Raw genomic sequence first — 27,978 nt, 5'->3', positions numbered from 1 at the left:
ATTCTTTGGTGCCAGAGGTTCCATATTTTAACGAAGTGCAAAAACCTTCTGTGCACTACGTCTTTGTTTATTTAGAGAAAGGAAGCCACCAACATCACTGAACTTTAAAAAAAGATAAAGTTGAATGATTGTTTACACAGGAAGCCTACTAGAGTAACCAAATGTTTCCTTATTTATTTAATATATAAGACTTCTTGGCATCTTTCAGTAAGATCATGGACCAAATATGATGCACCTTAGGAAAAGGGGCAAAGGCTCCTATTCCAACAATGCTTGAACTCTGATGGTCATTCAGCAGCTGCTTCTGGACCCGAACTGGTGGCATGGGAATAAAAGTGGTTCCATCAACAAAGCATAAATACTGGAAGGAGAGCAAAAGAGACTGGATTATATATACGGTAAATGAAATCCATGTTTTTATTGTATTTACATTTCAATTAACCCATACTAGACCTGCAAGCTGTTCACCAAGCCTTTCCAGCTATACTCTGACTTTTTAATTTAAGTTTGTTTCACAACAGGGCGGTTAACATTATCCCCACAACTGTCTACGCCTCTCTGTTTTTCTTCCTCTTCTTTTCCAAATCTACAAACCTTCATTTTTCCTTACTTTGAACTCCATGAATGTGGACAAGGGAAAGGAGCAGTGCAAGAAAACACATTTCTATGTCTCCTTATCCAGAAGGCTTTTAAAATTATGGTATATTTTTTCTGGCTTTTAATAATAATTTAAAATGAAATTCTTGAAAATGTTAAAGCTCGGCACCACCTTATTTTTAAAACTTCAATTACCATAAAAATTTTGGATGCATGCATTCACTCTCACTCCCCACATATACATACAACAGGGGTGGGCTCCTGCCAGTTCCAACCTCTTCTATAGAAGAGGTTCCACAAATCTACAGTGCCGTTTAGAACCGGTTCCAGCTCCCTTCCCCCGCCCATCCGCCCATCATCAAGATGAAGAGCGAGAGGAGAAATTCTGGGAGTTGAAGTCCACAAGTCTTAAAGCTGTCAAGTTTGAACACCCCTGGGGTTTTTTTTCTAAAGGGTTAGGGGTGCAAAGGTCTTGGAACTTGATAGCTTTAAGATTTGTGTGCTTCAAATGCCAGAGTTTCTGAGTCAACATTTTGATTGCTAAGCAAGAGCATTGTTAAGTGAGTTTCACCACATTTTGCAAGTTGGCCATGCCCACCCAGTCACATGGCCGGCAAGCCACTCCCATCCAGTCACATGGCCGGCAAGCCACTCCCACAAAGCAGGCCACACCTACAGAAGAGGTTCTAAAAAATTTAAACCCACCACTGACATACAGTATGTGTGTTTGTGCGCGTGTGCGCGCTTGTCGCCTATAATCAGCTCTGTTTGTAGGCCACATGCTAAGGCTTAGAGAGTTAATGCCTTGTTTAGCCTTTGCACTTGTTTCTTTTTTAAAAACACTGACAATTCTCTTTGTACAGCAGTTGCCACAAACAATTACATTAAAACTTGTTCTACAAAGGGCTCTTTCTTTAAGCATTTGTTGGATTAGTTAAAATATTTGTGTATTCTCCAGAAATGTATGCAATTATTTTACCTATAGCAGTGACCACCTAAACTGATTGACTAGCATGGGATTACTCAGAGAGCAGAAGGAGAATTTAAATCCAAATATGTCCATCCAACAAATTAACTATATCTGAACTTCTACAATTAATAATATTTTCTACTACTGTCATTCTCAACACTTTTCTAAGCACCATGCTAGTTTTATTTTTGAAGTTAATAATCACACTAGAGTATGTAATCAGGATAAAAAGCAGCCCAAGCAAACAATGGTAATTCTGACCCAAATATTTAATGAAACTACAACATACTGAAAATTCTTCTCCTTTAAGAAGTTCTTCAATGATAACTGTCTCAGAGGAGTCTCCAGAATGACAACACATGTGGTCCTGCATTATAATTAGAATAGCCACTGGTCAAATCTTTTTTTTCTCATCTTTCCTTTTTTTTAATGAGAAACTATCTTTACAGCATTTCCAATATCAATACCATTTCACTTTTTACATATAAAACTTTTTATAGAGCATATTCTACTCATGGGTAATACAAGTCAAATCCTTAATAATCTCTTCTCTTATATGATCCCAATTAATTATAGAATTGGAATTAAAGTCCAACCACTGTTCCATGTGCCTTAAGGTAAGCATAGTATCATATGGGGGACTATCAGCATACCTGCATATATAATAGCTACTGTATTACATTGGAAAGTTAGGCCCCAAAGTGGCAAGTGGAATCAGTGTTTTGAATAATGGTCTATCTATAGACAAAAATACCAGCCAGGGATTATTATTTTTTTGCCTTCTCTTCCAATTTTGTTTTGTTTTTAAAAAACCTTGGAATTCCTTGCAGTAATAGAAAAGGTACAAGTTTTGTTCCTGAGATGGAAGCTTTCTTTAGGCAGAAAATATTTACTACAGAATTTTCTACAGAAGAGTTTTATAGGTGATTTCGTCTACATTCTCTGATAAACACTTGTATTTATAAACACTTGTGTTTATGGATGCATAACTAATTAAATTGAGTATCACTGTTAGAAAGATGTTTAATTTTAATCATATCATAGATAAGCTTTTCTCTTTGTCAGTACTATTTTATTAGAATATTTGTATCCTATTTGGGATTACGTAAGTCAACGGTCAGAAGAAAATACACTGAAAACGAAGAAACATTTAGCAGAGATGTGACTCTGCATTTGTAATAAATATACAGAAAAAAAAGCATACACCATAAATGTAGTTTATAATCAATTTTGGCCCACTGATTCACTAATTCACTTTAATACATTGCAACTTCTCTTATAGAATTCTGTAAGCTTACTATTATAAAGCAATTATAAACCAAAATGAATCACATTTGCGGTTCAATTATTGCCTGAAGTCATAACGTGATTTATGGATTTTCTTAGTATTACGTATGAATACAGGGAACACTTTGACATAGAAATGTAAGTCACCTGAAGAATATCTTGTGCTGCCTTGGAGGCATCTGCTCGATTGGATGCAAGAACTATTTTTTTTCTAGGACCAAAACGACTAGGTTTTATCACCAATGGAGGAAAATCTGCGCTTTAAAATAAGACAGAGCACATTAGAAGAAAATATAGAGTATATGTTCTAAGATCTCCTCTTGTAAAACTACAGACTGGAAAACTATATGACAGAATCAAGTACCAACATTATACAAGGACTCTTACAATTCTGATCAGTATCATGTAATGCTTCAGTAAGGGTGAATATGGATAGTACAGTCTAGAAGGTAGACGAGTAGAGGTCTCAGGGATCTGGGATTACAATGATCACAATTATTCCTAGACTCCCTCTTGAGAAACCTAATAAGTGACCTCTAAAGTTGCTGAAAAAAACAGATCTTCATCCTTTTTTCTAGCCTCATAATATCTTCTGCCTCTGTTTTGAAAGATGGAAGTCTTAATTTTATTACTGATAGCTTATGGAGGGGCTTGGTTAAACTGCCTCATATGAGACTCAAATGTTGACTGACATCTGGCATGAGGTGATCATTGTGTACGCAGGCTAGAATTCTCAATGTTTTTACAAAATGATTATAGTGATGTATTAGTGTCGAGATATTTTTGATTGTTTACATTGTTTCTAAGACTTTTTCTATATTATTTTATCACGGAATAATAGTATTATTTTCTTTTCACTTTATAATAGTCATGTTGACACATAAATCTACACTTGTCCAATCTGACTCTTTTAGCTATTTAAAAGTCAAGCTTTTAGCTTCTAACTTGCATGGACTGGCCATTCATAGTGAACCTCCAGAACTGGGGTGGGGTGGGGAGGTAGAACTTCCTCAGAGATGTGACAAAAGAAACTGATCAAGAGGTAAGAAAGACTGGTGTGAGGTGTGCTCCCTCACTACTGCAGATCATGATAACAGTCTAATGTTTCTTTCTGGTGTGTCATCAGAAAGAATTATCTTTGTGGTTAAATTTCTCTTTTTAACCAATGAAAACAGATTTTGGCAAATATATTTCAGTAATGTTACATAACTTATTTCATACTATTAGGCATAAAAAAGAGGAAACATCCTTCATATATAGAGTCTTAAATGCTTGTAAAGTCCTCCTGTATCAAATTATTTGATGAGAAACACAAGCATTGCTTAAGAATAGATAGTCTAAATACTTGAAAGAAAATAAGTATTTACCTGTTAATAAAAGCACAAGCTTCTTCAGGATTTGAAAAGGCTTTCCATCTTGCTATGGGAATTCCATGCTGATCAAGAAAGATGTTAGTGAAATATCTATTTGTTCCCAACTCGGCTGCCTTGGCTGTTGGGCCAAAACACTGAATTCCAGCTGCTACCAAGTCATCAACAATTCCTAGTAATGAAATACTGAAAGGCTCAGATAAAACTGCTTATGTAATTGAACGTCATATTAGTGTACTGTCCCAGAAGAAAGAGCATTTAAAAAGTACATCACTGCCACGAAAAGGGAAGCGTTTAGAATATAATGAGGTTGTTAGAAATATTACGGTATATTGTTAGCCCATTTTTAAAGACAACATTATTAGTCATCAGAAGCTATATGAATATTCATGAATATACATGTTAATGGTTCCAAGAATGGAGTGCACACTCAATGAAATTTAGGATTTTGCTTATCAGTCTCTAATACATTTGGGGCATGAATCTAAGAAGTACCGTAGATGGCTGAATTACAGTTATCAGGACCCTGTCCACTTCTTCAAGCCCAGCAGGATCAAACTGTTCCTAGATAACCAAATAAGACTGTAGCCAGTTACCTTGCCTGGATCCAAACCAGGTAGCATTCAAATTGAAATGAAGGTGAGAAATTTTGCAGGGATAACGGAGACCTGGTTGGGTCACGAGGGGGGTTTACCCCTCGTGGAAATGTGCCCACCGGGTTTCCATGCATTCCATCAGCCTCGGGCCCTGGGTAAGGGTGGTGGGGTGGCGGTAGTTATACGGGATTGTCTAGAGCCGAGGGAGTTCACTGTTCCTCAGATACCCGGGTGTGAGTTGCTGGGTATGAAATGGGGCCCAGGGAGGCAGTGGGGTCTGCTGATTGTATACTTGGCTCCTCGCTATACGTCAGCGGCCCTGCCCGAGCTCCTCGAGCTGGTCTCGGAGACGGCGGTTGAGATACCCAAACTTCTGGTTATGGGGGATTTCAACCTGCCGTCGACGGGAGCAGCGTCCGAGGTGGCTCGGGAGTTCATGGCTTCCATGACAGCCATGGGCCTGACCCAACTAATTCAGGGCCCCACACACGAAGGCGGCCGCACACTGGACCTTATCTTTGTATCTGAGCAGTGGACGAGTGATCTGGGAATAGGGGATTTAGAGATTACGCCCCTGTCATGGTCAGATCACTCATGTCTCCGGCTGGACTTCCCTGGCGCTACCCTCCACCGCGAGGAGGCGGAGCCAGTTTGTTCAAGCTGGTACCGCCCCAAGCACTTGATGGAACCGGACAGGTTCCAGACGGAGCTTGGGCCTTTACCTGTAGCCCTGACCCGCGCTCAGTCGGAGGACCTAGTCGACGCCTGGAATAGGGCGACGGCGGGGGCCTTGGACCGGGTTGCGCCTCTGCGACCTCTCCTATGGCAACGACCCACCCGGGCTCCCTGGTACACCGAGGAGCTTAGGGTGATGAAGCGCCATAGGAGACGTCTAGAGAGCAGGTGGAGGTCCTCACGCTCCGAATCTGACCGAACACAGGTAAGAGCCTATTTACGGACCTACCTTGTGGCATTGAGAGCGGCCAAACGTAGACATTGTGCCGCTCTCATTGCGTCTGCGGATAACCGCCCTGCCACCCTGTTTAGGGTGACCCACTCTCTCCTGTCGCAGAGGAGTTTGGGGAATATCTGCAAGACAAAGTCGCTCAGATCCGGAGCGGATGGGCCCCCCCCAGTGGACCGGACGAGCCGACATCAGTGAGTCTTGTGAGCCCACTCTGGGAGGAGTTTGACTCTGTTGCCCCCGAGGATTTAGATGGGTTGCGTGGACGGCTGCGACCCACCACATGTTCAATGGACCCGTGCCCCTCCTGGTTGGTACTGGCATCCTGGGAGGTGACGCGAGGCTGGCTTCTGGGCCTGGTGAACGCCTCATTGAGCGAGGGTTCCTTACTGACTGCCTTGAAAGAGGCGGTGGTGAGGCCCCTGCTCAAGAGGCCTTCACTTGACCCAACGGAGCTAGCTAATTATCGTCCAGTCTCCAACCTCCCCTTTTTAGCGAAGGTTGTTGAGAATGTGGTGGCGCAGCAATTTCCACGTCACCTCGACGAATCCGTATATCTAGACCCACGCCAGTCCGGCTTCCAACCCGGGCACAGCACCGAGACAGCCTTGGTCGCGTTGGTGGATGATCTCTGGAGGGCCAGAGATAGAGGTTGCTCCTCTATCCTGGTCCTATTAGACCTCTCAGCGGCTTTTGATACCATCGACCATGGTATCCTACTGCGCCGGCTGGAGGGGATGGGAGTCGGAGGCACCGTTTTACGGTGGTTCGGCTCCTAGCTCTCCGGCCGGATGCAATATGTGTTGACTGGGGGGCAGAGGTCGACCCCGAGGCCACTCTCTTGTGGGGTGCCGCAGGGGTCGATCCTCTCGCCCCTTTTGTTCAACGCATATGTGAAGCCGCTGGGTGAGATCATCCGTGGTTTTGGGGTTGAGTACCATCTGTACGCTGATGATACTCAGTTGTACATCTCAACCCCAAGCCACCCCAACAAGGCTGTCGAAGTGATGTCCCAGTGTTTGGAAGCCGTCGGGGTCTGGATGGGGGACAACAGACTCAAACTCAACCCCTCCAAGACTGAGTGGCTGTGGCTACCGGCGCCTCGGTTCAGCCAGCTGATTCCATCACTGGCCATAGGGGGTGAACAATTGCCCCCTGTGGAACGGGCGCGCAATTTGGGCGTCCTCGTAGACGCCCGGCTGTCAATGGATGATCATGTGGCAGCCGTGGCAAGGGGGGCGTTCCACCAGGTTCACCTGGTGCGCCAATTGCGCCCCCTTCTGGACCGTGATGCCCTACGCACAGTCACTCATGCACTGGTGACGTCTCGTCTGGACTACTGTAACGCTCTCTACATGGGGCTTCCCTTGGGACGCGCCCGAAGACTGCAGCTAGTCCAGAACGCAGCCGCGCGGGTAGTCATGGGGAGTACTAGGTACTCACACGTAACACCTCTCCTGCGCGAGCTGCACTGGCTGCCTGTGGTCTTTTGGGTGCATTTCAAGGTTCTGATCACCATCTTTAAAGCGCTCCATGGCATAGGGGCTAGTTACCTGCGGGATCGCATCCTCCCACATACATCCCTGCGGCCAATCCGCTCTCACAGGGAGGGCCTTCTCCTGGTGCCGTCCACGAGGCAATGCCAACAGGCGACACCGAGGAGTAGGGCCTTCTCTGTGATGGGCCCAACCCTCTGGAATGACCTCCCCCCCGACATTAGAACCACTACTGACCTCCGCTCCTTCTGACAGAAACTGAAGACACACCTGTTCCGACTGGCTGGTTTGGCATAATTTTAACGTCTACCTCCTGGCATACACATTCTTACTGGTTTTTAGAGGGATAATGTTTTAAATTTAACCTGATATTTTAAAATTTTGTATTGATTTATTTATTAGCTGTACAGTTTGGCATATTTTATCCTCCTCTTATACATGTATTTATATAGTTATTTCTATGTTTTAATCTGTTGTATTTTAATACGGACTGTACACCGCCCCGAGTCCCTTTCGGGAGAGGGGGCGGTATATAAACGCTAATAATAAATAAATAAATAAAAATAAATACATTTGGGGCATGAATCTAAGAAGTACCGTAGATGGCTGAATTACAGTTATCAGGACCCTGTCCACTTCTTCAAGCCCAGCAGGATCAAACTGTTCCTAGATAACCAAATAAGACTGTAGCCAGTTACCTTGCCTGGATCCAAACCAGGTAGCATTCAAATTGAAATGAAGGTGAGAAATTTTGCCTGCAAATTCTTCCCTACAACTTTGTATGAAGTCACCTTAAAGAAGGCCACCAGTTGGCTATCTACAGATAGTCAAAAAGGGTTGGAAAGTATTGTCACTTTCCTGCTTTTACAGCACCAAGTGTAAGCTATAAGCGTAGGCCTTAATAGCAGATTTTATCCTGCTTAGTTGAGTTTGTCCTTTGTCCTCCTGCTGGGCTCTAAATGTTTCTTAGTTCATCTCCTTCAATTCATCCATGAACCACTGGGAGTGACAGGATCTGTGAGAGGGGAGAAGTCACAGGGAGATTATTTGATCCAATGATGTGCACTAGGCCCATGGCTGCCATGTGGGCACCTCAGAAGTTAATGGGAAGGCAAATTCAAGATGAAAGATACTTTGTATTATCAATTAAGTTAAATTCTAGATTACCAATTAAAAGATACTGTGGGTCTAATCCATATTTTTTCCTTAGTTTGTGTAGGAAAAAAGAGGTGGGAAAACACAGGAAGGCTGCAAAAGTAAGATGATGTTATGTGGATTCCCTGTAAAATTTGACAAATGAGGAATGGTAATTGCATGACAAAAATGTCATCTGAAAGCTTCCTTATACTCTGTAACAGCAAGCTACAGTACTGCAAACCATTATCAAATCTTTAGAATGCCATTTAATCATGATGTATCAACACTGAACTCCTTGTCCAGAATCATACATCACTCTACAGCCTAAGACTGGGGCATTAATTTTAATCTAAGTTCAAATACTCAGTTTTGTAGGATGTTCAGAGCTTACCAGCAGCAAGTACAGTTTCTGGTCCAGCAATCACACACCCGATGTTATGATCTTTGCAGAACTGGGAGAGGATAGTATGGTTGCTAATTAAAACACCTGAAATAGATAATAAAAACACATAATTTAAGATCCAGATGCTAAATATGAGAATTGTGCTCCCAACAGAAGCAGAAAAAATCACGCAGTTAATGAAAATAATAATTTCAAAAATGTATATAAAGGATTTGCTAAAAAATCTTATATGTGAGGGGCAGTTTCCTTTTTTAGTTTTTACAACATGCTAAGTTTGGTTGGTTTTAGTACTGATTAGTTTTTATGCAGCTTCTTGGGTTATGCAGATTCAACTTGTTTTGATTCAGGACTTCCTGGGAACATGGCTAAGTGAACACACGCACGGGGAGAGATCTCCAAAGGATTTTTATCTGGCGTGTTGCTCTTCTGCCTTCTAACTGAAGGGATTGATATCCCATCAGTTTTTATGACCCACTCAGTTAGGGTGAGAGTGCGTTGAGGAACTTTCCCTGGGGACCCTTCAGTACAGCTATAAGCTAGCAGATTTCTTTTGGAGTTGAACTCCAAAGCTGTCTGCGTGCCAAAAGCTAGAAGGGAAGCTGCAATCTATTTGGCGGGCTTAAGAAGTCATTGTTTTTGGAAATTCACATTTCAAATTGACAGTAACTTATGCCTTCCTTATCTTAATCACCTTCAAGGACTATTAGTCCATCTCAAGTCAATTTAAAAGAGACCCTTTCCAGCCACAGCCTGTTATACCTTTTTGAAGACCTGTGCCATTTTGTCTTGTTGAAAGAAATGTCCTTCTGGGTTCGGCTCCAAGTGGGGAAAAAGACACTGGAGACATGGAGACTGCTTGGAAAGATGGTTTAATAGTGGACAGGACCACATGGCTTGAGTCCTGAACAGAAAAGGTGATCACATGCTTCAATGTTGGGTGGAGAAGAAGAGAAGAGGGCCCCGAGGAAGGGGCTTGCTGGGATTTTTATAATCTGTTCAGCCCCACCTCTCTGTTTCCTGTGTAAGAAATGTATTCTGATTGGTTGTCAGACTCCCATGGGGCCATGCCGGGGCAACTCTCTAGGCTGTGTTTTGAATCCAGGTTTGGTTGAATTCTCAGATGCCATGTGGTGAGTGGGTAAAGACTAATGCTGTTAGATACTGGTATCAACTACAGTGGTTTCCACCAAGGTCCTCTGTTCCGGCGGGAACAGAGGTTTAATCCTATTGGTCGAAGGGTCTGACAGCTCCATATAAAAGGACTGCTGTCAGACTCAACCTTCGCTGGATTGTTCTTACTTGTTGTACTTTAATAAAGAGCTGTTGTTGCCTTTAGCCTTGTGTGCCTTTCCATTACCAGATCCAAAACATGCCTTAATCCCATCACCCTGGAGCTGAGGGGGAGAACTCTTTATTATGTAAAGAGACTGGTTGGGCATCTTAATGGCCCATTGACAAGGGGGTGGGCAGGGAGCTGCAGGGAGCTACTCTGTCTTTAAAACATGTTTCTTCCTTTTCACATCCAGGGAAATGTAATATTCTGCCTTTTCAATATTTCCTAAGATATTTCATTTTTCTGGGAGAGGGCTGGGTGATAACTTCCTACAGTCTTAAAGAACAAGGAAGAAGCCTGCTAAGGCAAGCCAAATAAAGAAGTGGGCCGGGAGGGGGGAGGAGTTGACGTAGAAAGATAAAGATCGAAAGCTGTGATTTTAACTTACTGTTGTAGTAACTGATTTTCTCAGCTGTGGGTGGCTAAAATTTTCTGATTCTGATTAAAAGAGGAATCCAAGCTCTCAAAGTACTTCTGAGATGCAAACATGTGGAGAATGTTACCAAACTGCCGAGGTAACTTCACAAGTAGCTGAAAATGCAGAAGAGTTTATCATGGCTTCAGAAGAGCGGGATATTAACTTTCATTTTTGTCCTCATTACTATGGTTCAAATGTAAGCTTTCCAATACAACTGAAAGAAGAGCTTCGAGAAAATAGACAAACTTGGGACCTTTTCTTTAAGGACATTAACAAGGTTAAGGATCTCGTGATAAAAAGAAAGGACTACAAGTCTTCGATACTTCCAGAGAAGAAAATGATTTTACTTCATGAAAATAAACTGGAAAGAGTGACTTAAACTTAATGAGTTAACTGGAATTAGGATGCATTTTTCTCTGCTTGATATGTGCAACTGAAAGAAAGGATTAACCCAAAATTTGAAAATTTTACCCACTCCTCTCCTAGAAAAATGAAATCTCCTGGGAAATATTAAAAAGGCAGAATATTATATTTCCATAGATCAGAAATGGAGAAACATGTTTTTAGGCAGGAAACAGACTCACTCTTAATAGCCCTCACCTTCTCTTCCAACACATACATACGTACCAGTGGTGGGTTGCAGGCGGTATGCCCCGGTACAAGAGTACCGGTGCCTGCCCGGAGCACCGGGTACCGTTCCGGTATGGTGCTCCAGAGAGCCCACCTGCTCGCCCGTCGTCCTTACCTGTCTTTAAACTCCTCAGGGCTTCCGCGCAGGGGCACGGTGCATACAGCACCTGCACGACACTCCACCAAGCATCTGGAGCATCACGGAGGCTCGCGAAGGCGTCGCTGGAGGGTAGGATGATTGTGCGTGCTGTGCGCCTGCTGTGCGCATTCATGTGGAGGATGCCGGGCCCTGTTGCAACTGTACCGGTTGCAACGGAATCCGGAACCCACCACTGATACATACATACATACATACATACATACATACATACATACATACTGCTTAAGTAACTTATAAAGTAGGCAAAAGCTATTGAAAATGTATTTGAGAGTACCTGTGTTAAAAGAGAAAGTAAAAGAAAATGAGTTTAAAGAAAAACTCTGTATGTTAAAAGGGATGTTCATAAAAGAAAAAAATATTCTATAAGGGTAGTTTGGAGGGAGGGAGGGAGCTAAATGGATTATTGAAGTTTAAATCTTGTATGTTAACGTTAAAGAATAAGATGTATAAGAAAATTTTGACTTTAAAAAAGTGCCTTTTTTGTTTTTAAAAAGTTTAGTACTTTGAAGGGGAAAAGGAGGGGAAAAGGGGGGGAAAGGTTCCCCCCTTCTTTCTTTTTTTTCTTTTAGGCCAAATAATTTGAAAGAATACAATAAATATGATAAATAAAAATAGTGACAGTTCATAAGGATTACTAGGTGTAAATAGAAACACAGATTATTTCCATAGCAAGGAAGATAAAGCAGGAATAGTTCAATTGATTACTTGTTTAAAGAGGAAAATATGTTCTTATTTGGATATCACTTCTGGAATTTGTGCTTGTTAAGCAAAAAATGAAACTTTGATATTGGTTTTGATGATTAGAAAGATTTGGTATTATAGAAATGGCTAGTTATATATTAATGTGTAAAAGCAAAAAGTTGTGGCTGGAGTGTGTTATCTTGTACTGTGCTAGGAAGGGTTGGAAGTCAATATCACATTTTCTTTCTTTTTTTCTTCCCTCTTGTATTTCACACCCCATTTTCCCCGTCCCCTTTATCGCCTTTAATATCCTATTTTCTTCTCCTTTTTTGTATTTTATATATTAAAATTAAAATGTTGAAAGGTAGGTTTTTATTCAATGTATTGTACAGATCCAGAAAATTGGGTTAATTTATTAACCTAACTAAATTGACTCTATGACTCCAGCTACTTCCTTTTTCCATTTAATTCATATTAAATTGTTTTCTCTGTGTAATCATAAATCAAATGCATTATCCTAAACATTTATTTTTGTATAATATGTGGTACAAAGGTTTGGGGAGGTATTATGGATTTTTCTCCCCGGGAGCATTTAAATATATTAATGCATTGTCAGATAGTTACTTGCGGGATCGCATCCTCCTACATACATCCCTGCGGCCAATACGCTCACACAGGGAGGGACTTCTCCTGGTGCCATCCACTGGACAATGCCGGCGGGCGACACCGAGGAGTAGGGCCTTCTCTGTGATGGGCCCAACCCTCTGGAATGACCTCCCCCCCGACATTAGAACCACTTCTGACCTCCGCTCCTTCCGGCAAAAACTGAAGACTCACCTGTTCCGATTAGCAGGCCTGGCATAATTCAACTGTCCCTCCTGGCAAACGTACTATATCTGGTTATTTTAGGGGTTTTTTAATTTACTGTATTTGTTTTTAGGGGTTTGAATTTATTTTATATCTGCTTTGTACAGTTCTTTTAACGGCATTTTAACCTCCTCCATGTCAACTGTCAACTGTACATATTTAATTTTATTGTATCTTGTTATATTTTGTATGAACTGTACACCGCCCCGAGTCCCTTTCGGGAGAGGGGGCGGTCTAGAAGCATTAAATTAAAAATAATCTTTTTACCTGAATTAGACATTTTCCCATCATTGGCTGTTCCGGCATTTCCTGGTGCAACCAGTACCTGTTTCAGGTGTGGAGATTGTGCCAGTTTCCAAGCCAATGCATGTTCTCTGCCTCCTTTGCCAATCACAAGCACTCGGTCAGCCATTCTCTTATTCCAGCAAGCTGATAGATTGTGATTACTGACTTAAGACTGCATCAAAAAGGAGAATCAGTTTAAAATGTATTTGGATAATGTCATACTAGTGACAAGCAATAGAAAAACAGTGGAAACAGTCCTGACTTATCTATAATTTAAAGCATGTTAAATGCTTTAACTGCAGTAACTGCAAAAGAATTGGCTAAAGAATTAAATTATAATAAAAGGCAATCAAACTAATCAAAACATAATTGGGCAAAAAAGGTATTGACATATATAAATATATATAGATCCTGCAACATACATTGCTCTTACTGTTACTTCCATTCAGTGACGTGCGGTGAGGTTTATGACTGGTGAGGCACTGACACAGTGCTGGGTTTCAAATATTTTTAGACTTGTGGACTTCAACTCCCAGAATTCCATAGCCAGGCATGCTCAGTTCCAATTTAAAGCGACAGCATTTGTTTTTCTCCTTTGCTCCTTCTTTCTTTTTTTTTCTTCTCCTTCCCCTCCTTCCTCCCTCTCTCCCTTCCTCCCCCTCTCTCAAACACACACACACACACACACAGAGAGAGAGAGAGAGAGAGAGAGAGAGAAGTTGGATTGGACTATCTCTCCTACCCCTTCCCTCTCTCACTCACTCTCAAACAAACCCCCACACACACAAAAGTTGGATTGGATATCTTTTCCAGTGGCTTGAAAGCAGCTCCTCTGCCATCCCCCCCCATTCCCCTGCTGCCTTTCCCAAACACCTCCACCATTGCAAATGCAGCCTGCTGTCTGGGTGGGAAATGCCTGGAACACAATAAAGCCCACCCACCACCTCCTGCTGGCAGGCTGGGGTGAGAGGAGAGGCAGAGAAGCCGGAGGGGAGCCGAGCCGAGCCTTCCAAAAGAAAAAGGCTGGGGGGAAGTGTGTGTACTACAGCATGGCTCTTTGCCTGGCTTCCTGCCTCCTCCTGTGGTCTCCTCAGTGCTCACTTGTGCTCTCCCTCCCCAAGTGTAGTTTGATTGCAGGTGGAGCCACGTTGCCTTTTCAAACTTGTAATCAGTGAAGCTGGGCTAGATTTTTATATAGTTTTATCCAGCTCTGTGTGTGAGAGAGAGAAATGAATGGGGGCCTGGGGAGGAAGTCACTACACTTGGGGAGGGAGAGCACCAGTGAGGAGACCACAGGAGGAGGCAGGAAGCCAGGCAAAGAGCCATGCTGTAGCACACACCCTGGCCCCACAACGTGACTCTGCCTGCAATCAAACTACTCTTGGGGAGGGAGAGCACAAGCGAGCCAGGGTCCTTCCCTCCAGCCTTTGCCCAAAGCCCTGCACAGCACCAGGAGGATGAAGTTTGAATTCCTCCCCCTCCCTCCAACCCACACGTACCTTTTCCAGCTTTTTTTAACAGTTAAGCAGACTCATCCACGGTGAGGCAGTAACTAGCTCAGCTTTTTCCTTTTACTTTTTTTTTTCATGATGAGAGTGGTGAGGCTGTGCCTCACTTGCCTCACCTGACTGCACGTCACTGCTTCCATTTATATTGTTTCAGTAAACTGGAGCTATCATATTGGCTGCATATCAGGGGTGGGTTCCTGCCAGTTCTAACCTCTTCTATTGAAGAGGTTCCACAAATCTACAGTGCCGTTTAGAACTGGTTCCAGCTCCCTCCCCCGGCCCGTCCGCACATCATCAAGATGAAAAGCAAGAGGAGAAATTCTGGGAGTTGAAGTCCACAAGTCTTAAAGCTGTCAAGTTTGAACACCCCTGGGGTTTTTTTTCTAAAGGGTTAAGGTCTTGTAACTTGACAGCTTTAAGACTTGCACACTTCAATGCCAGAGTTCCTGAGCCAACATTTTGGTTGCTAAGCAAGAGCGTTGTTAAGTGAGTTTCACCACATTTTACAAGTTGGCCATGCCCACGCAGTCACATGACTGCCAAGCCATTCCCACTCAGTCACATGGCTGGCAAGCCACTCCCACAAAGCAGGCCACACCTACAGAAGAGGTTCTAAAAAAATTTGAAACCTACCACTGCTGCATATATCCATTTGATTGCAGTAAAAATTTACATAAAAATAACTTTGCTACCACCCATCAGCTGTACAGATTTCTCCCACTGAGAATGCAGTTTCAGGAGACAGACACATGGAGTGATGAGAGAAAAATGGGGACAGCCCCATACCCAGCCAAATCAGCCAAACCAACTCTGGTGATCCATGGGGGCAGACAGATTGTCCCCAAATCCCTAGGCTTATACAATGGCTAACCTTCTAAAGTTTTAAAGTTGTGACCCTTCATAAAAAGTCATTCGGGACATGGAAGCTGGCAACCGCACAGAGAGAAATTACAAGCATGAAAAGAAGAAGCAATTGAAAAATGTGTTATGAAGAGCTATGCAATTAGCCTATCCCAGTGTTATTCTTGATTAGATCATTTTATGCATGTCAATAACATTGTGCCTTCATCTGTTGATTTAAAAAAAATAGATAAGCATCATGAATGCTAGGGCAGAAAAAATGGGACTTCTCTTTAAATGTGACCTTTAAAATCAATTGCTGCACTTCTTGCCCATCAAATATGTTAATTACAGTACAGTGAAATATGCCTTTCTATCTCTACAAAAAAAAATTACCTTTAATTTTCCACCCCACATTACCTTTAGGTGGAAAAGCAAGCAACTGGGAAGGAGTGAGGATATGATGAATCAGCCCTAATGGATTCCTTAAATATAATTTCCCTCCACAAGTAGCTTAAGTCAAGATATGAGGAGAAACTGCCTCCTTTCACAAAGCTGAAAGATTAATTGCGTATTTCTCTGACCATGAATGATGCTGATAAAACTCTGAACATAATTTACATAAGTAGCATATGTGCCTCCAATAATAACCAGCAGAAAATAAAGGGAGAAATAGCTTACTAGTTACTTAGCTTATGTAGGAAGTTAAAACCCATCCCTCTCCTAGAAAAATGAAATATCCTAGGATATATTGAAAAGGCAGAATATTACATTTCCCTGGATGTGAAAAGGGAGAAACATGTTTTAAAGACAAAGTAGCTCCCTGCTACTTGCCCGCCCCCCTTGTCAATGAGCCATTAATATGCCCAAGCCATCCCTTTACATAATAAAGAGTTCTCCCATTCAGCTCCAGGGTGATGGGATTAAGGCATGATCAGCCTTTACCCACTCACCACATGGCATCTGAGAACTCAACCAAACCTGGATTCAAAACACAGCCTAGAGAGTTGCCCCTGCATGGCCCCATGGGAGTCTGACAACCAATCAGAATACATTTCTTACACAGGAACAGGAAACAGTTAGGTGGAGCCGAACAGATTATAAAAAACCCTTCTTAGCTCTCTTCGTCTTCACCCAACATTGAAGCATGTGATCACCTTTTCTGTTCAGGACTCAAGCCATGTGGTCCTGTCCACCATTAAACCATCTTTCCAAGCAGCCTCTATGTCTCCAGTGTCTTTTTCCCCACTTGGAACTGAACCTAGAAGGACATTTCTTTCTACACTTACTAAGACAGTTGCAGGATCTGAACAAATGCTACTACATTTAAGGTGACCAACTTTTTTACAATGAAAAGGAGGACAAAACACGTTCTATTGTCCAAAATGCTAAGGTGACCAACTTTTTTACAATGAAAAGGAGGACAAATAAATTGGAAAAAATATATCGTAAATAAAAGAAATATTTTATTCATTGCAACAATAATACACTAAAATATGATATATGCATAATAAAAACATTTACAACATTTTATATTGTAATTATGCTTACATGCCTGTTAATTATCATTTAAATGAGTACTTTTCCATTGAATTAATATTTTTTGTCAATGTATTATCTTCTAACAATATATTGGAAATATCTGAACAAGAAATATCCTTCATATTGAATTTTACGGCAAGTGCTGCAGCTAGAGTATCAACATTCAATCTCGATTTCTCACTTGTCGAAAAATCATTGGCAATTGAAAAAAACTCTTTCAACTGCTGCATTAGTTCCAGGGCAGCACAACGTAAATTGAACAAGTATAAATAAATATTCACATGGAATATGTTCATTTTTGAAATGGCTGAAAATATCCACCCATCTTTTATCAATTTCAACATGTTGATTTTCCCATTGTATTAATTTTTCAGAATTTAAATATACATTCAGTCTTCTAATTTCTTCAAAGAGACAATTGTCGTCTATTTTAATGTCTAGCATTTCTTTAGATAAAAATTCAACACAAGATTCAATATCTGTTCAATATACTTGCAATGAAGTAAAAAAAACCATTAAAAACTGTTTAATAAAATACATCACATAACACACAACAGATTAGCCTTCAAATATCAAAAAGGAGGACATGTAGGAGGACACTTTTCGAGGGAGGACAGAACTTACAAAAGAAGGACTGTCCTCCCTAAAGGAGGACGGTTGGTCACCTTACTACATTGGCAGTTTGGTTTCACTCAAAGGAGCCGACACAATTTGTCGTTTTTACATTGTTATTGTTTTATGCTCTAATCCAGGGGCCAGCAACCTGTGGCTCTGGAGCTTCATGTTGCTCTTTCATCTCTCTGCTGTGGCTCCTTGTGGCTCAAAATATGCATCACAACCACCAATGTGCGACACCCGTTGGCAGGTGATTTATTGAGCTTTTCAACCCCCGGTAGGCCAACCATGGTTAAATCCAAGAAAAGAATGTTTAAGTCAACTACATATACTAGTTTTGTGACTAGTTTTCTTTTTCAAGAAATAGGCATGGGAAAGATTTTGGGGCACCCGGGGTTTTCTTTTCTGTGGGAAACAGGTCCAAATGGCTCTTTGGGTGTTTAAGGTTGCCAATCCCTGCTCTAATATAATAAGCCTGAATTTTCATGCCCTTTTCTCTTCCTGCCAGTATAAGAAATCCTTAGGTTGGGAGACAGTGACAGCCCCAATGTTTTCTGTCATTAACCACTACATCATAATGTCATTTTTTAAAAAGCCCCATCCCTAAAAAAACAAATAACAAATAAAAAACATCATCGATTGAAGAGAATTTATATTCCCATTTAGAGGAAGTTTTTGACTTGAAAGATTTTGAGAAAATTTTTTTTTTACATCAATAGATGTCTATTCGGGGCTTGTGATTTATTTTCTTTTATAGTAAATTTCAGAATTCTATACAGAACTTGAAAAATCACTTTCAGCAATTTGGGAGATCTTAACTTTTCTGGGTAGGTAGGTAGGTCACAAGATGGCAGCATAGAACTCCTTCCTGCTATCTAGTGATTATCTAATTCTTTATTATCTGGATACAGTACAGGTAATTCTCGACTTACGACCACAATTGAGCCCCAAAATTCTGTTGTTAAGTGAGACATTTGTTAAGTAAGTTTTGCCCATTTTACAACCTTTCTTGCCTCAATTGTTAAGTGAATCACTGCAGTTGATAAGTTAGTGTTCTGACCCCCCCTCTCTCCATGCCTGTGAACAAGCCAAAACACAGGCTTGGCTGTTTGCCACTGTTTAATTGCAAGATAACAAACCCTTTGGCCGAGGGCCCAGATAACTCAAAATACAAGAAAAACAAACCAGATATTCAAACATGGCTCTAAGACATTGACTTCCTTCACTGCTAATTTCGAAGGTTGTTTCCTGCAAATGTCCCCTCCCAACGCCTCACCTTTAAGCTCTCTTGGGAGGGGCCAATCTACAATCACCTGTGCTAATTATCGTCTGTGAGCCTGCCTACGAAGCTGCTTTCGTTTCTCAGCCCTTCTCACTCTAGCATCAGGGACTGACTGCCTTTGATCCTCCCCACTGCTCCATGCCTCAGGCGCCTCCTGGTGGCCAACCAGCCCCTCTGGTCCCTGCTCTGAATCTGCAACCTGCACAGGGTCTTCCACATCATCCAGGGCATACTGAAATGATCCCTCGCTATCCGAGTCCATCAGCAGCTGAACCGGATCCTGCTGGTAACAACTTAGTAACCAGTTGTTGAGTGACTCTGGCTTCCCCATTGACTTTGCTTATCCGAAGGCAAGAAACATGACCCCAGGACACTGCAACCATCATAAATATGAGTCAGTTGCCAAGCATCTGAATTTTGATCACATGTTCATGAGGATGCTGCAAGGGTCGTAACTATGAAAAACGGTCCTAAGTCACATTTTTCAGGGCTGTTGTAACTTTGAATGGTGACTAAATGAATTGCTGTAAGTCAAGGACTAGCTTTATTTTAATCCAAGTTTTTTGAGGGAACTTCTGAAATTCTCTGTATTACTTCAACAGTTTGCTGGGGATTCTGGAAGTAATACTTTTGTATAGGATTTTTTTTTACCATTAAAGCTATCAGAGCTGCAAAAAAAATCAGATGACAACAAAGAGATTCAAAAATCTCTAACTGTTGGTTGTAATTTATCAGTCAATTGGATTTTTGTAGTCCAGAACTGGAAGGTGCTACTACTACCATATTTACTGAAAAAGTGCTGGGCCTCAGACCAGTGGTGGGTTCCTCCCGGATCGCACCGGATCGCGCGCGCTCCCTTTCAGCGCTCCACCTGGCTTGCGCGCTCCCTTTCAGCGCTCCACCTGGCTTGCGCGCTCCCTTTCAGCGCTCCACCTGGCTTGCGCGCTCCCTTTCAGCGCTCCACCTGGCTCTCGCGCTCCCTTCCGGCGCTGAAACCGGAAGTACAGTTTTGCCCGCCCCTGGCGAAGCAACGACGCCTGTCTGCGCTCCACCAGCTCGGCTGGGAACGGAGATGTTTCCTCAGCGGAGCGGAGCGCCTGAAAAGTCTTTTCAGGCGCTCCGCTCCGCTGAGGAAACATCTCCGTTCCCAGCTGAGCTGGTGGAGCGCAGGCAGGCGTCGTTGCTTCGCCAGGGGCGGGGCAAGACTGTACTTCCGGTTTCAGCGCCGGAAGGGAGCGCGAGAGCCAGGTGGAGCGCTGAAAGGGAGCGCGCAAGCCAGGTAGAGCGCTGAAAGGGAGCGCGCAAGCCAGGTGGAGCGCTGAAAGGGAGCGCGCGCGATCCGGTGCGATCCAGCAGGAACCCACCACTGCCTCAGACTATGTCTTAAAGCTGCAATTTTTGAGAACAAACAATGTTTATGAATTTTCAATGGAGTTGTTCATTGTTTAGATGATGTCTGCCTAGAAATTTCCATAAGAAAAGCTTGCTGATTGCTACTGTATAATAGCAGTATTTTTCTCTGATTTATCTACTTATCTAAATAAGGAACTAGAAGAGGTTAAGACTGTAGACAGAATGAGCAAGCATTTATCTGGATGGTCCTATTCAGATGGGAGTCTGATTTTGCATAATGCTTTCCTTTATTTTTCTTCATTAGAGCTATAATCTAACATCTATATTATTTCTTAAGCAGTTTATCACAAGTAAATCTTTCTTCTTGAAACTAAAACAAAATTCCAAGATTCCAAAATGCAACACATGCTCAACATTTCTGAATGAAACCTTAAATTAAAACAAACCATTAACAATAACATTCAGCAAAAGCAAATAAAGGAATTTTTAGCAATGGTTTACTCAGCATGGAAGGAAAGCCATCATAAGTAATCCCTTCCCTTTGTTTTCTCCCCTGGGACTTTAAAGCAGCCTAAATTGCCCATTGCAGTTACACCTGTTTTCAACTGTAAAAGGAAAAGGTGGAGAACATCAAAGTGTGGGTGTGTGTAGGTGTGTTGTGTTATGTAGGAGAGCAGAAAGAAGGAATCTGCAGCTGAGAAGTTAAAAAAAAACACCCATCATCTTAGCAGATGTGAGGACAAAGCAGAAGCAGGCATGGACTTCACCAAATCAGCAGCAGACAAGCCAAAAGGAAAGCAGAGGCCAACAGGTTCACCACTCCAGCAGCCACAATGAGAAGCTAGAGCCAGCCAGCAGTTGGTAAAGCATCTTCTCAGACTGGGAAGTTGCTAAGCAAACATTCAGCAGTTTTGAACAGAAGCTGACAGCAACTGAAGCCAATTTGAAGATGGCATTAAAACTTCGATGTATGCTCAAGTGATTAAGAAGAATAGGCTATGTAGGAATAAAATATAGACCAATATAAGTGATATATATGTATAGTTCAAAATAGCATAGGCTTACGACTCATTTGTTAAACATATATGACGGAAACTATGATTTATTTACGGTATTTATTTGCAATAAAACCTTTCAAAGCCAGTTTATTTAGTCTAGTCTACCATTTGCAAAAAGATCTTCCTCCACCTAGATTTAAAAGTTCTAGTTTGATCAGAAATCAATGTGGTTATAGAGTATATAAGTATGCAAACATATTTTTAACAGAAGGAATGTAGCTATCAGATACATTTGAACAGCTGAATGTGAATTATGAAAAATATACAAAGTTGAAACAGAGCTAATTTCTGAATGATAAATTGTGCTTTTGGATATTTTTTTTAATTCTGGCACAGTTAAAGACGTGTGCATGGGCTGCTTGTAAGCTGAGAAGACTGTGGATAACAATGGTAAGGAACTGGTTGGGTGGAGAAGAGACAAGAAATTTTGCTCGGGTAATATTGTCTGTCAATTCCCTCTCCTGAATTTTAAAACAGAGTACTGTGGAAATATGCATTGTTGGATAGTCTACCAAAATAGCAGAGTAATTGTATAAGGTATGGCGAGATAATGACTATACAATGGCATTATTGCTATCTGGATGTGTTATGAATGTATCAAAAAGGCACACTGCATATTAAAAGGACAGTTTAAAAACCTAGCTATCAGTTACTATGTTAAGAACACAATTCTACAATCACAAAAAGAAACAAGATAATTAATCAAGATAATCAAGATGATTTAAAAACCTTGGGTACATTACATGCTGCGTAACAACTGCTTTGTTTTCCCAGCCTGACCTGGGCTCAGATTGAAATTTCTCATGCATGTTCAATATATAAAATCATTAGGCTACTCTTCAGATACATTCAGTCAATAGCATGGCAATGTTTTTTTTTTCCAAATTATCTCTGAGATTTAGAGACTATTAATTTTTTATGAGAATTACAATAACATGTTTTTTGCTAACATAAAAGTATCAACTGCTTTCAGTATGTTTCATTCTTTCAGATGTTACATTTTACCATTTAAATACATTTTACGGATTACGATGCAGAAAGTTTCACTGGCCACCTTGCTTTGTAAAATATCAGTTTTAAATTAGCACATTGTAAAAAGTTTCTTTGATTAAAAAAGTAAAGAGAACTTACCCAATAATCTTTCAAATTATTCTGCAAGACTATATACAGAAGTCAGTTTCAGTGTTCTTTCTTCTAAATTGTAAAGAGCAGCACTGAAAAGAAAATCTTCAGCTAATGTCAGATTAAGTTACAAAAGCATTTAGAGTGTGGAAGGCTTTGTGTCCAGCTGAAAGAATGCTTTACTGCGCACAACTAGCAGACAACTGCCTGAAATTCCATCCCTCTGTCCAATCAAGTAAGATGAAAATGCATTTGCATTAACTCTATTCTTAGATATAAGGAAACATTTTTCTTATATACAGGAAAGCTAGAAAAGTATTGGTAAAAATAAGGAACAAAACCATATCTGAAAGAAAGACACAATTTCTAAAAGAAAATAAATTAAGGTGAAATATTAACATGAAATAAAGGCTCAATGTATCAGAATGTAAGCCAGAACTTAATAGTACTAATTTTCTAATAGATCTAATTTTCCAAATACAAAGATAACATTAACAAAAAAAAAATTGGAATTTGATTTATTGGATGGAAATGCCATTGTACTATAGATGGAATTTCTATTTGCTCTATGTCTCATAGATGCTCATACCTAGGTCATAGATGGTTCCTGAATCTCTCTGTCTTTGGTTGTTTAATATAAAATTGTATCTATCCACAATAGCATCATATGCTATATAAATAAATATTCACAGTAGCCTTAAATGCTAAATGACTATTATCCATGGCTCAGGATATATATCTCCTGGATTTGTAACCTTTGTCACATCAATAAATGGCCTTTAATTCATGAGCTGTATGCTTTTATAAAATGCAACATTCCTAAGGACATTGATAAGGAGCGTGTTTACAACTCCCCCCCCCCATTCAAAATGAGAGGCAGGGTCATACTGTCAAAATGATAACCAGCTTAACTGGCATTCACATTTTTCAAAGGCTATGTATACTACATTATAAATTATTATCCCAAATGTAAGTTATGTACTTTTATCAATAGTATTTAATCGTTTGCAAAATTATCATTTGCCTAAGATCTAATGCATTTAAATGTTCATCTTCAGTCTCTGTAACCTATCCTAGAACTTTGTTTTTTTAAAAAAACAAAGTTTTATTGGTTTTTTAGAAAATAATATAGGAAAAGGGTAAAGGAAAGGTTACAAATTTTGGCAGTTGCAATGTGGGGCAGGAGTCCCTTCCCTCTATACTCATAAAATACAATTACAAAAAATTCAATACTAAATAGCAATATATAGTCAGCATGTAAATTCAGTTAATAATTTCGGTCAATTTATATCAAGTGGGTTTTCTTACTCATTTTTGTGATCTGAGTTTTCTTGGTATTGCCCCTTCTCCCCCCGCCAGCAGAGCTCCAGCCCCTCCTGTGTCCTGCATGTCTGTTGTAGGATCATCTGATTTATCTAGGAGTACTTTATTTTTTTCCATAAAGACCTGCGCCTCTATGGGTGTATTAATTCTAACTCTTGTGTCCTCCCAGAATATTAGCATACCTTCAGGCATCAACCATCTGAACCACACCCCCTTCTGGTATAGTTTCTTCGCTAATTGCGAATAGCTTTTTCTTTTCTCCCTCACTTTCTTGGGGATCTGTTTCAGGATGGTTATTTCCCTATCTTGGTATTTCAAAGCTTGCCCCCTTTGTGCACTCAGAATTTCATCTCTTGTGATTTTTCTGAGAAATTTAATGTGTACCTCCCTGGGTACGTTGTGTGTTCTAGCATAGGCTGAGTTCACCCTATAAACCAAATCTAATTCCCATCCCATCTGTAGTTTCTCTTTCTGAATGTATTCAGCCAAAATACTTGTTATAATGTCCCTTATATCTTCATCATCTGTCTCGACCACATTTTGAAATCTAAGGTAAAAGGACATTCTCTCAAATTCTATTTTCATCTGTTGGGTGTCTAGCTCTTTGTTCCCCTTCTGCACCCCTTCCATCCCCTCCCTCATCTCAGCTGTCCCACCCTCCAAAAGATCCAGTCTGTGAGTTTTTGTTGATCTGGTCCTGGTTCTCTTTAATTTCTTCTTTCATCTCTTTTAGTTGTCTTTTAATCTCCTCTTGTCCCTGTAAAATTTGTTGAAACATTTGTTGGAATTCAGTCTCAGTGGTTTTGGGCTGCATCAGAGATGTTATCGTTGATTGTGTACTTGGACTGGATGTTGTAGATACCGGGGCAGAGGCAGCAAAGCCAGGCTTCCCAGGAGGTGGTTTTTTACATGACATTATAGAGTTCAGTCAGTACAGAGAATGATCAGTCAGAAAGATAGAACCGCCAAGAGAGCTCAGGAGACAAAAGGTCCAGGCAGAGGAGGATTTTTCTTTTTTAAAACAACAACAACAAAGTTTTATTGGTTTTTTTATATTTTACAAAAGGAAAAGGTAAGGGAAAAGTTACAAATTTTGGCAGCTGCGAAATACGGTAGGTGCACCCCCCCTCCAAACTCATACTATACATTTGCATAAAATTCAATATTAAGTAATAACATATAGTCAGTGTGGTAAATTCAATTGGTAATTTCGATCAATTTATATCAGGTGACTTTTCTTACTCATTTGTGTGATCTGAGCTTTCTTGTTGTCACCCCATCTCCCCCCGCTGGCAGAGCTCCGTCCCGTCTCGTGTCTTGTATGTCTGTTGAGGAGTCATCTGGTTTTTCTAGGAGTAGTTTATTTTTCTCCATAAAGGCCTGCGCCTCTATGGGTGTATTAATCCTAACTCTTGTCTCCTCCCAGAATATTAACATACCTTCAGGCATCAACTATCTAAACCACACCCCCTTCTGGTATAGTTTATTCGCCAATTGCGAATAATGTTTTCTTTTTCTCCTCACTTTCTTGGGGATCTGTTTTAGAATGGTTATCTCCTTATCTTTGTATGTCAAGGCTTGCCCCCTTTGTGCATTCAGAATTTCATCTCTTGTACTTTTCCTAAGAAATTTAATGTGTACCTCCCTGGGAACATTGTGTGTTCTAGCATAAGCTGAATTCACTCTATAAGCCAGGTCTATTTCCCACCTCATCTGTTGTTTCTCCTTCTAAATATACTCAGCCAAAATGTTTGTCATGATGTCCCTTATATTTTCATCATCTGTCTCCATCACGTTTTGGAATCTAAGATAAAAAGATTCTCTCAAACTCTATTTTCATTTGTTGGGTGTCAAGTTCTTTGTTTCCCTTCTGCACACCCTCTATCCCCTCCCCTCATCTCAGCCTCCCCATCCTCCAAAAGATCCAATCTCTGTGAGTTCTTATTAATTTTATCCTGGTTCTCTTTAATTTCTTCTTTCATCTCCTTCAGTTGTCTCTTTATTTCCTCTTGTCCCTGTAGAATTTGTTGAAACATTTGATGAAACTCCAGGTCCGTAGATTTAGGTTGCTTGAAGGCTGTTAACGTTGATTGTGTGCTAGGACTGGAGGTTGCAGATGTCGGGGCAGAGGCAGCAAAGCCTGACTTTCCAGGAGGTGGTCTTTTAGATGCCATTGTTTATGATGTAAAGAGTCCAGTCAGTATAGAGAAGGATCAGTCAGAAGAGTAGAACAGCCAAGGGAGTCCAGGAGACAAAGGGTCCAGGCAGAGGGGATTTTTCTAATCACCCTGGCAGATGAGCAAAAGTTTTTCACTCCAAGGAGTTCAAAGGCAAACAATCAACAAGAGAGTTATCCAAGTAGCACGGAGACAAAGACCGGAAGCCTGAAGTTTGGAAGGTGGAGTCAAGTTTCACATTTCATAAAGACAACGGAAGTGTGCCATCTTGCCCTGCCAGCTTCAGGTTTCGAGGCAACAAAAAAAAGTTTTCAAAGTTCAAAATTCCCAGAGCTTCCAGATCTCATTATATTGTATGTTTAAATCCGAAAATCCACTTAGTTAGGGTGTGGCATCTTTGGTTTGGCTCTCCCCCTCCTCCTTCCCTTGGGGCTGAGAGCACACTTGTTTCCAGCCGCTTGTCCGAGGGGGGGGGAAATCCCCCTCCCCTCCAGCCGCGCCTCTCCAAGTCAAATCGAAAAAAAAGTTTGCACAACTGACAAGTTTTTAAGTTAGTAATGGGGATGGAGGAAGACTACGCCTCACCGCTCCGCCGCCGCATGCTTCAGTTTTCTTTTTCTCCGCACAGCCTCTCAGCGAAGACGCCCACGCGTCCTCCGATCTGCTCCCCGGTGCCTTGGGCAAGGCGGGGGACCTCCCGCCGGCTGCCGCCGATCCAGGGATCCCCCACGGTGCCGCCCCTCTGGCAGGACGCCTCTGCAGGGCGTCCTGTGCCCCTCAAGAAGTGGGGAAGCCCACTGGGGAGCTGGAGCGAGCAATCACTTGCCCGTCGCCGTCAGCCGCCAGAACCGGAAGTCCCAGAGGAGGATTTTTCTAATCACACTGGCAATAGAGTAAAGTTTTTCAGTCCAGAGAGTCCAAAAAGTCACAAACAGCAAGAGATTTATCTGAGTAGCACGGAGACAAAGACCGGATGCCTGAAGTTTTATTGGTGGAGTCAGTTTTCACTGTTTATGAAGACAACGGAAGTGTGCCATCTTGCCCTGCCAGCTTCGGGCTTAGGAGGCATAACAAAAGTTTCAAAGTTTCCAAAGTTTCCAGATCATCATTCCATTATAGGTTTAAATCCAAAATTCACCTTTGCTAAGAGCGTGGCGTCATTAATTGGCTCTCTCCCTGCCTCCTCCCCCAAGGGCCGAGAGCAACAATAGTTAACAGCCGCCTGTCCGAGGGGGGGGAATCCCCCTCCCTCCAGCCGCGCTTCTCAAATCCAAGCCGAAAGAGGATTTTAAATAGCTGGCAATTTCTTTCGAATATACAAAGGGAATGGAGAGTGGATTCCACCTCACCGCACCGCAGCCGCGTCCTTCTGAATGTTTATTCTTCCCGCTGCCTCACAGCGAAGACGCCGGAGCGCCTCCCCATCATGCTCCCCAGTGCCTGGGGCGATGCAGGCCCCCCCCGGCCGCCGCCGACTCAGAGGATCCCCGCGGTGCCACCCCTCCGGCAGGAGCCTTTACGGGGCGTCCTGTGCCCCCCAAGGAGTGAGGGGCCCACCGGGAAAGCGCGGGGCGAGCAGAACCTGCCCGTCGCCGTCAGCAGCCGGAACCGGAAGCTATCCTAGAACTTTATTGATGAGCCTCAGTTCTGTTTTGCTCTGGGAACAGCAGAAGGCCACTGATTTACTGTAACTTGCTGACTTTAATAAAATGATTATGGATCACTACAAACAGAAATGGTTTAATGTTTATTGAGGATGCTAAACCATGATTTTCAACTAGCTTGGCATAGTTGTGAAAATACATTATAAGAAAGAATTGGTCATTATCCTGAACTTCTATATCAAATTATTAGAATTTACAATTTTTTCTTTAACATGCGATATCAAGTTGCCTTCTGCAGGATCAAAATCACTAACAGAATTGCTGATATACAGGTAGTGAGTCACATGTCAAACTTTGCAT

The 27,978-nt window shown here is 41.7% G+C and overlaps 1 protein-coding gene across 4 annotated transcripts in view; it reads right to left on the bottom strand.

Annotated features, from left to right (window-relative positions):
* Positions 1–27,978, bottom strand: part of LOC309391395 (trifunctional purine biosynthetic protein adenosine-3-like) — a 56,812-nt gene that overhangs the window by 28,110 nt on the left and 724 nt on the right. For 2 of the 4 annotated variants that reach the window (XR_014175266.1, XM_081951797.1), the window contains exons 2-7: positions 13,177–13,366; positions 8,809–8,904; positions 4,222–4,396; positions 3,002–3,113; positions 1,857–1,934; positions 236–361 (exon numbers count right to left, since the gene is read on the bottom strand). Coding sequence is in view for 3 of the 4 variants with exons in the window: in XM_081951797.1 (XP_081807923.1) it covers positions 236–361; positions 1,857–1,934; positions 3,002–3,113; positions 4,222–4,396; positions 8,809–8,904; positions 13,177–13,321 (732 nt within the window). In the remaining variant the exon portion in view is untranslated. Of the gene's footprint in view, positions 1–235; positions 362–1,856; positions 1,935–3,001; positions 3,114–4,221; positions 4,397–8,808; positions 8,905–13,176; positions 13,367–18,884; positions 18,939–20,835; positions 20,885–27,978 lie in introns of those variants that run through there. The other 2 variants (XM_081951799.1, XM_081951798.1) reach the window with 2 other exon arrangements.

This window comes from Natrix helvetica (genome assembly GCF_964273705.1).
Source record: "Natrix helvetica genome assembly, chromosome: 4".
NCBI classification, from domain to species: domain Eukaryota; kingdom Metazoa; phylum Chordata; class Lepidosauria; order Squamata; family Natricidae; genus Natrix; species Natrix helvetica.
The sequence above is the reverse complement of the archived record's forward strand: the minus strand, read 5'-3'. Positions and strand labels throughout refer to the sequence as shown.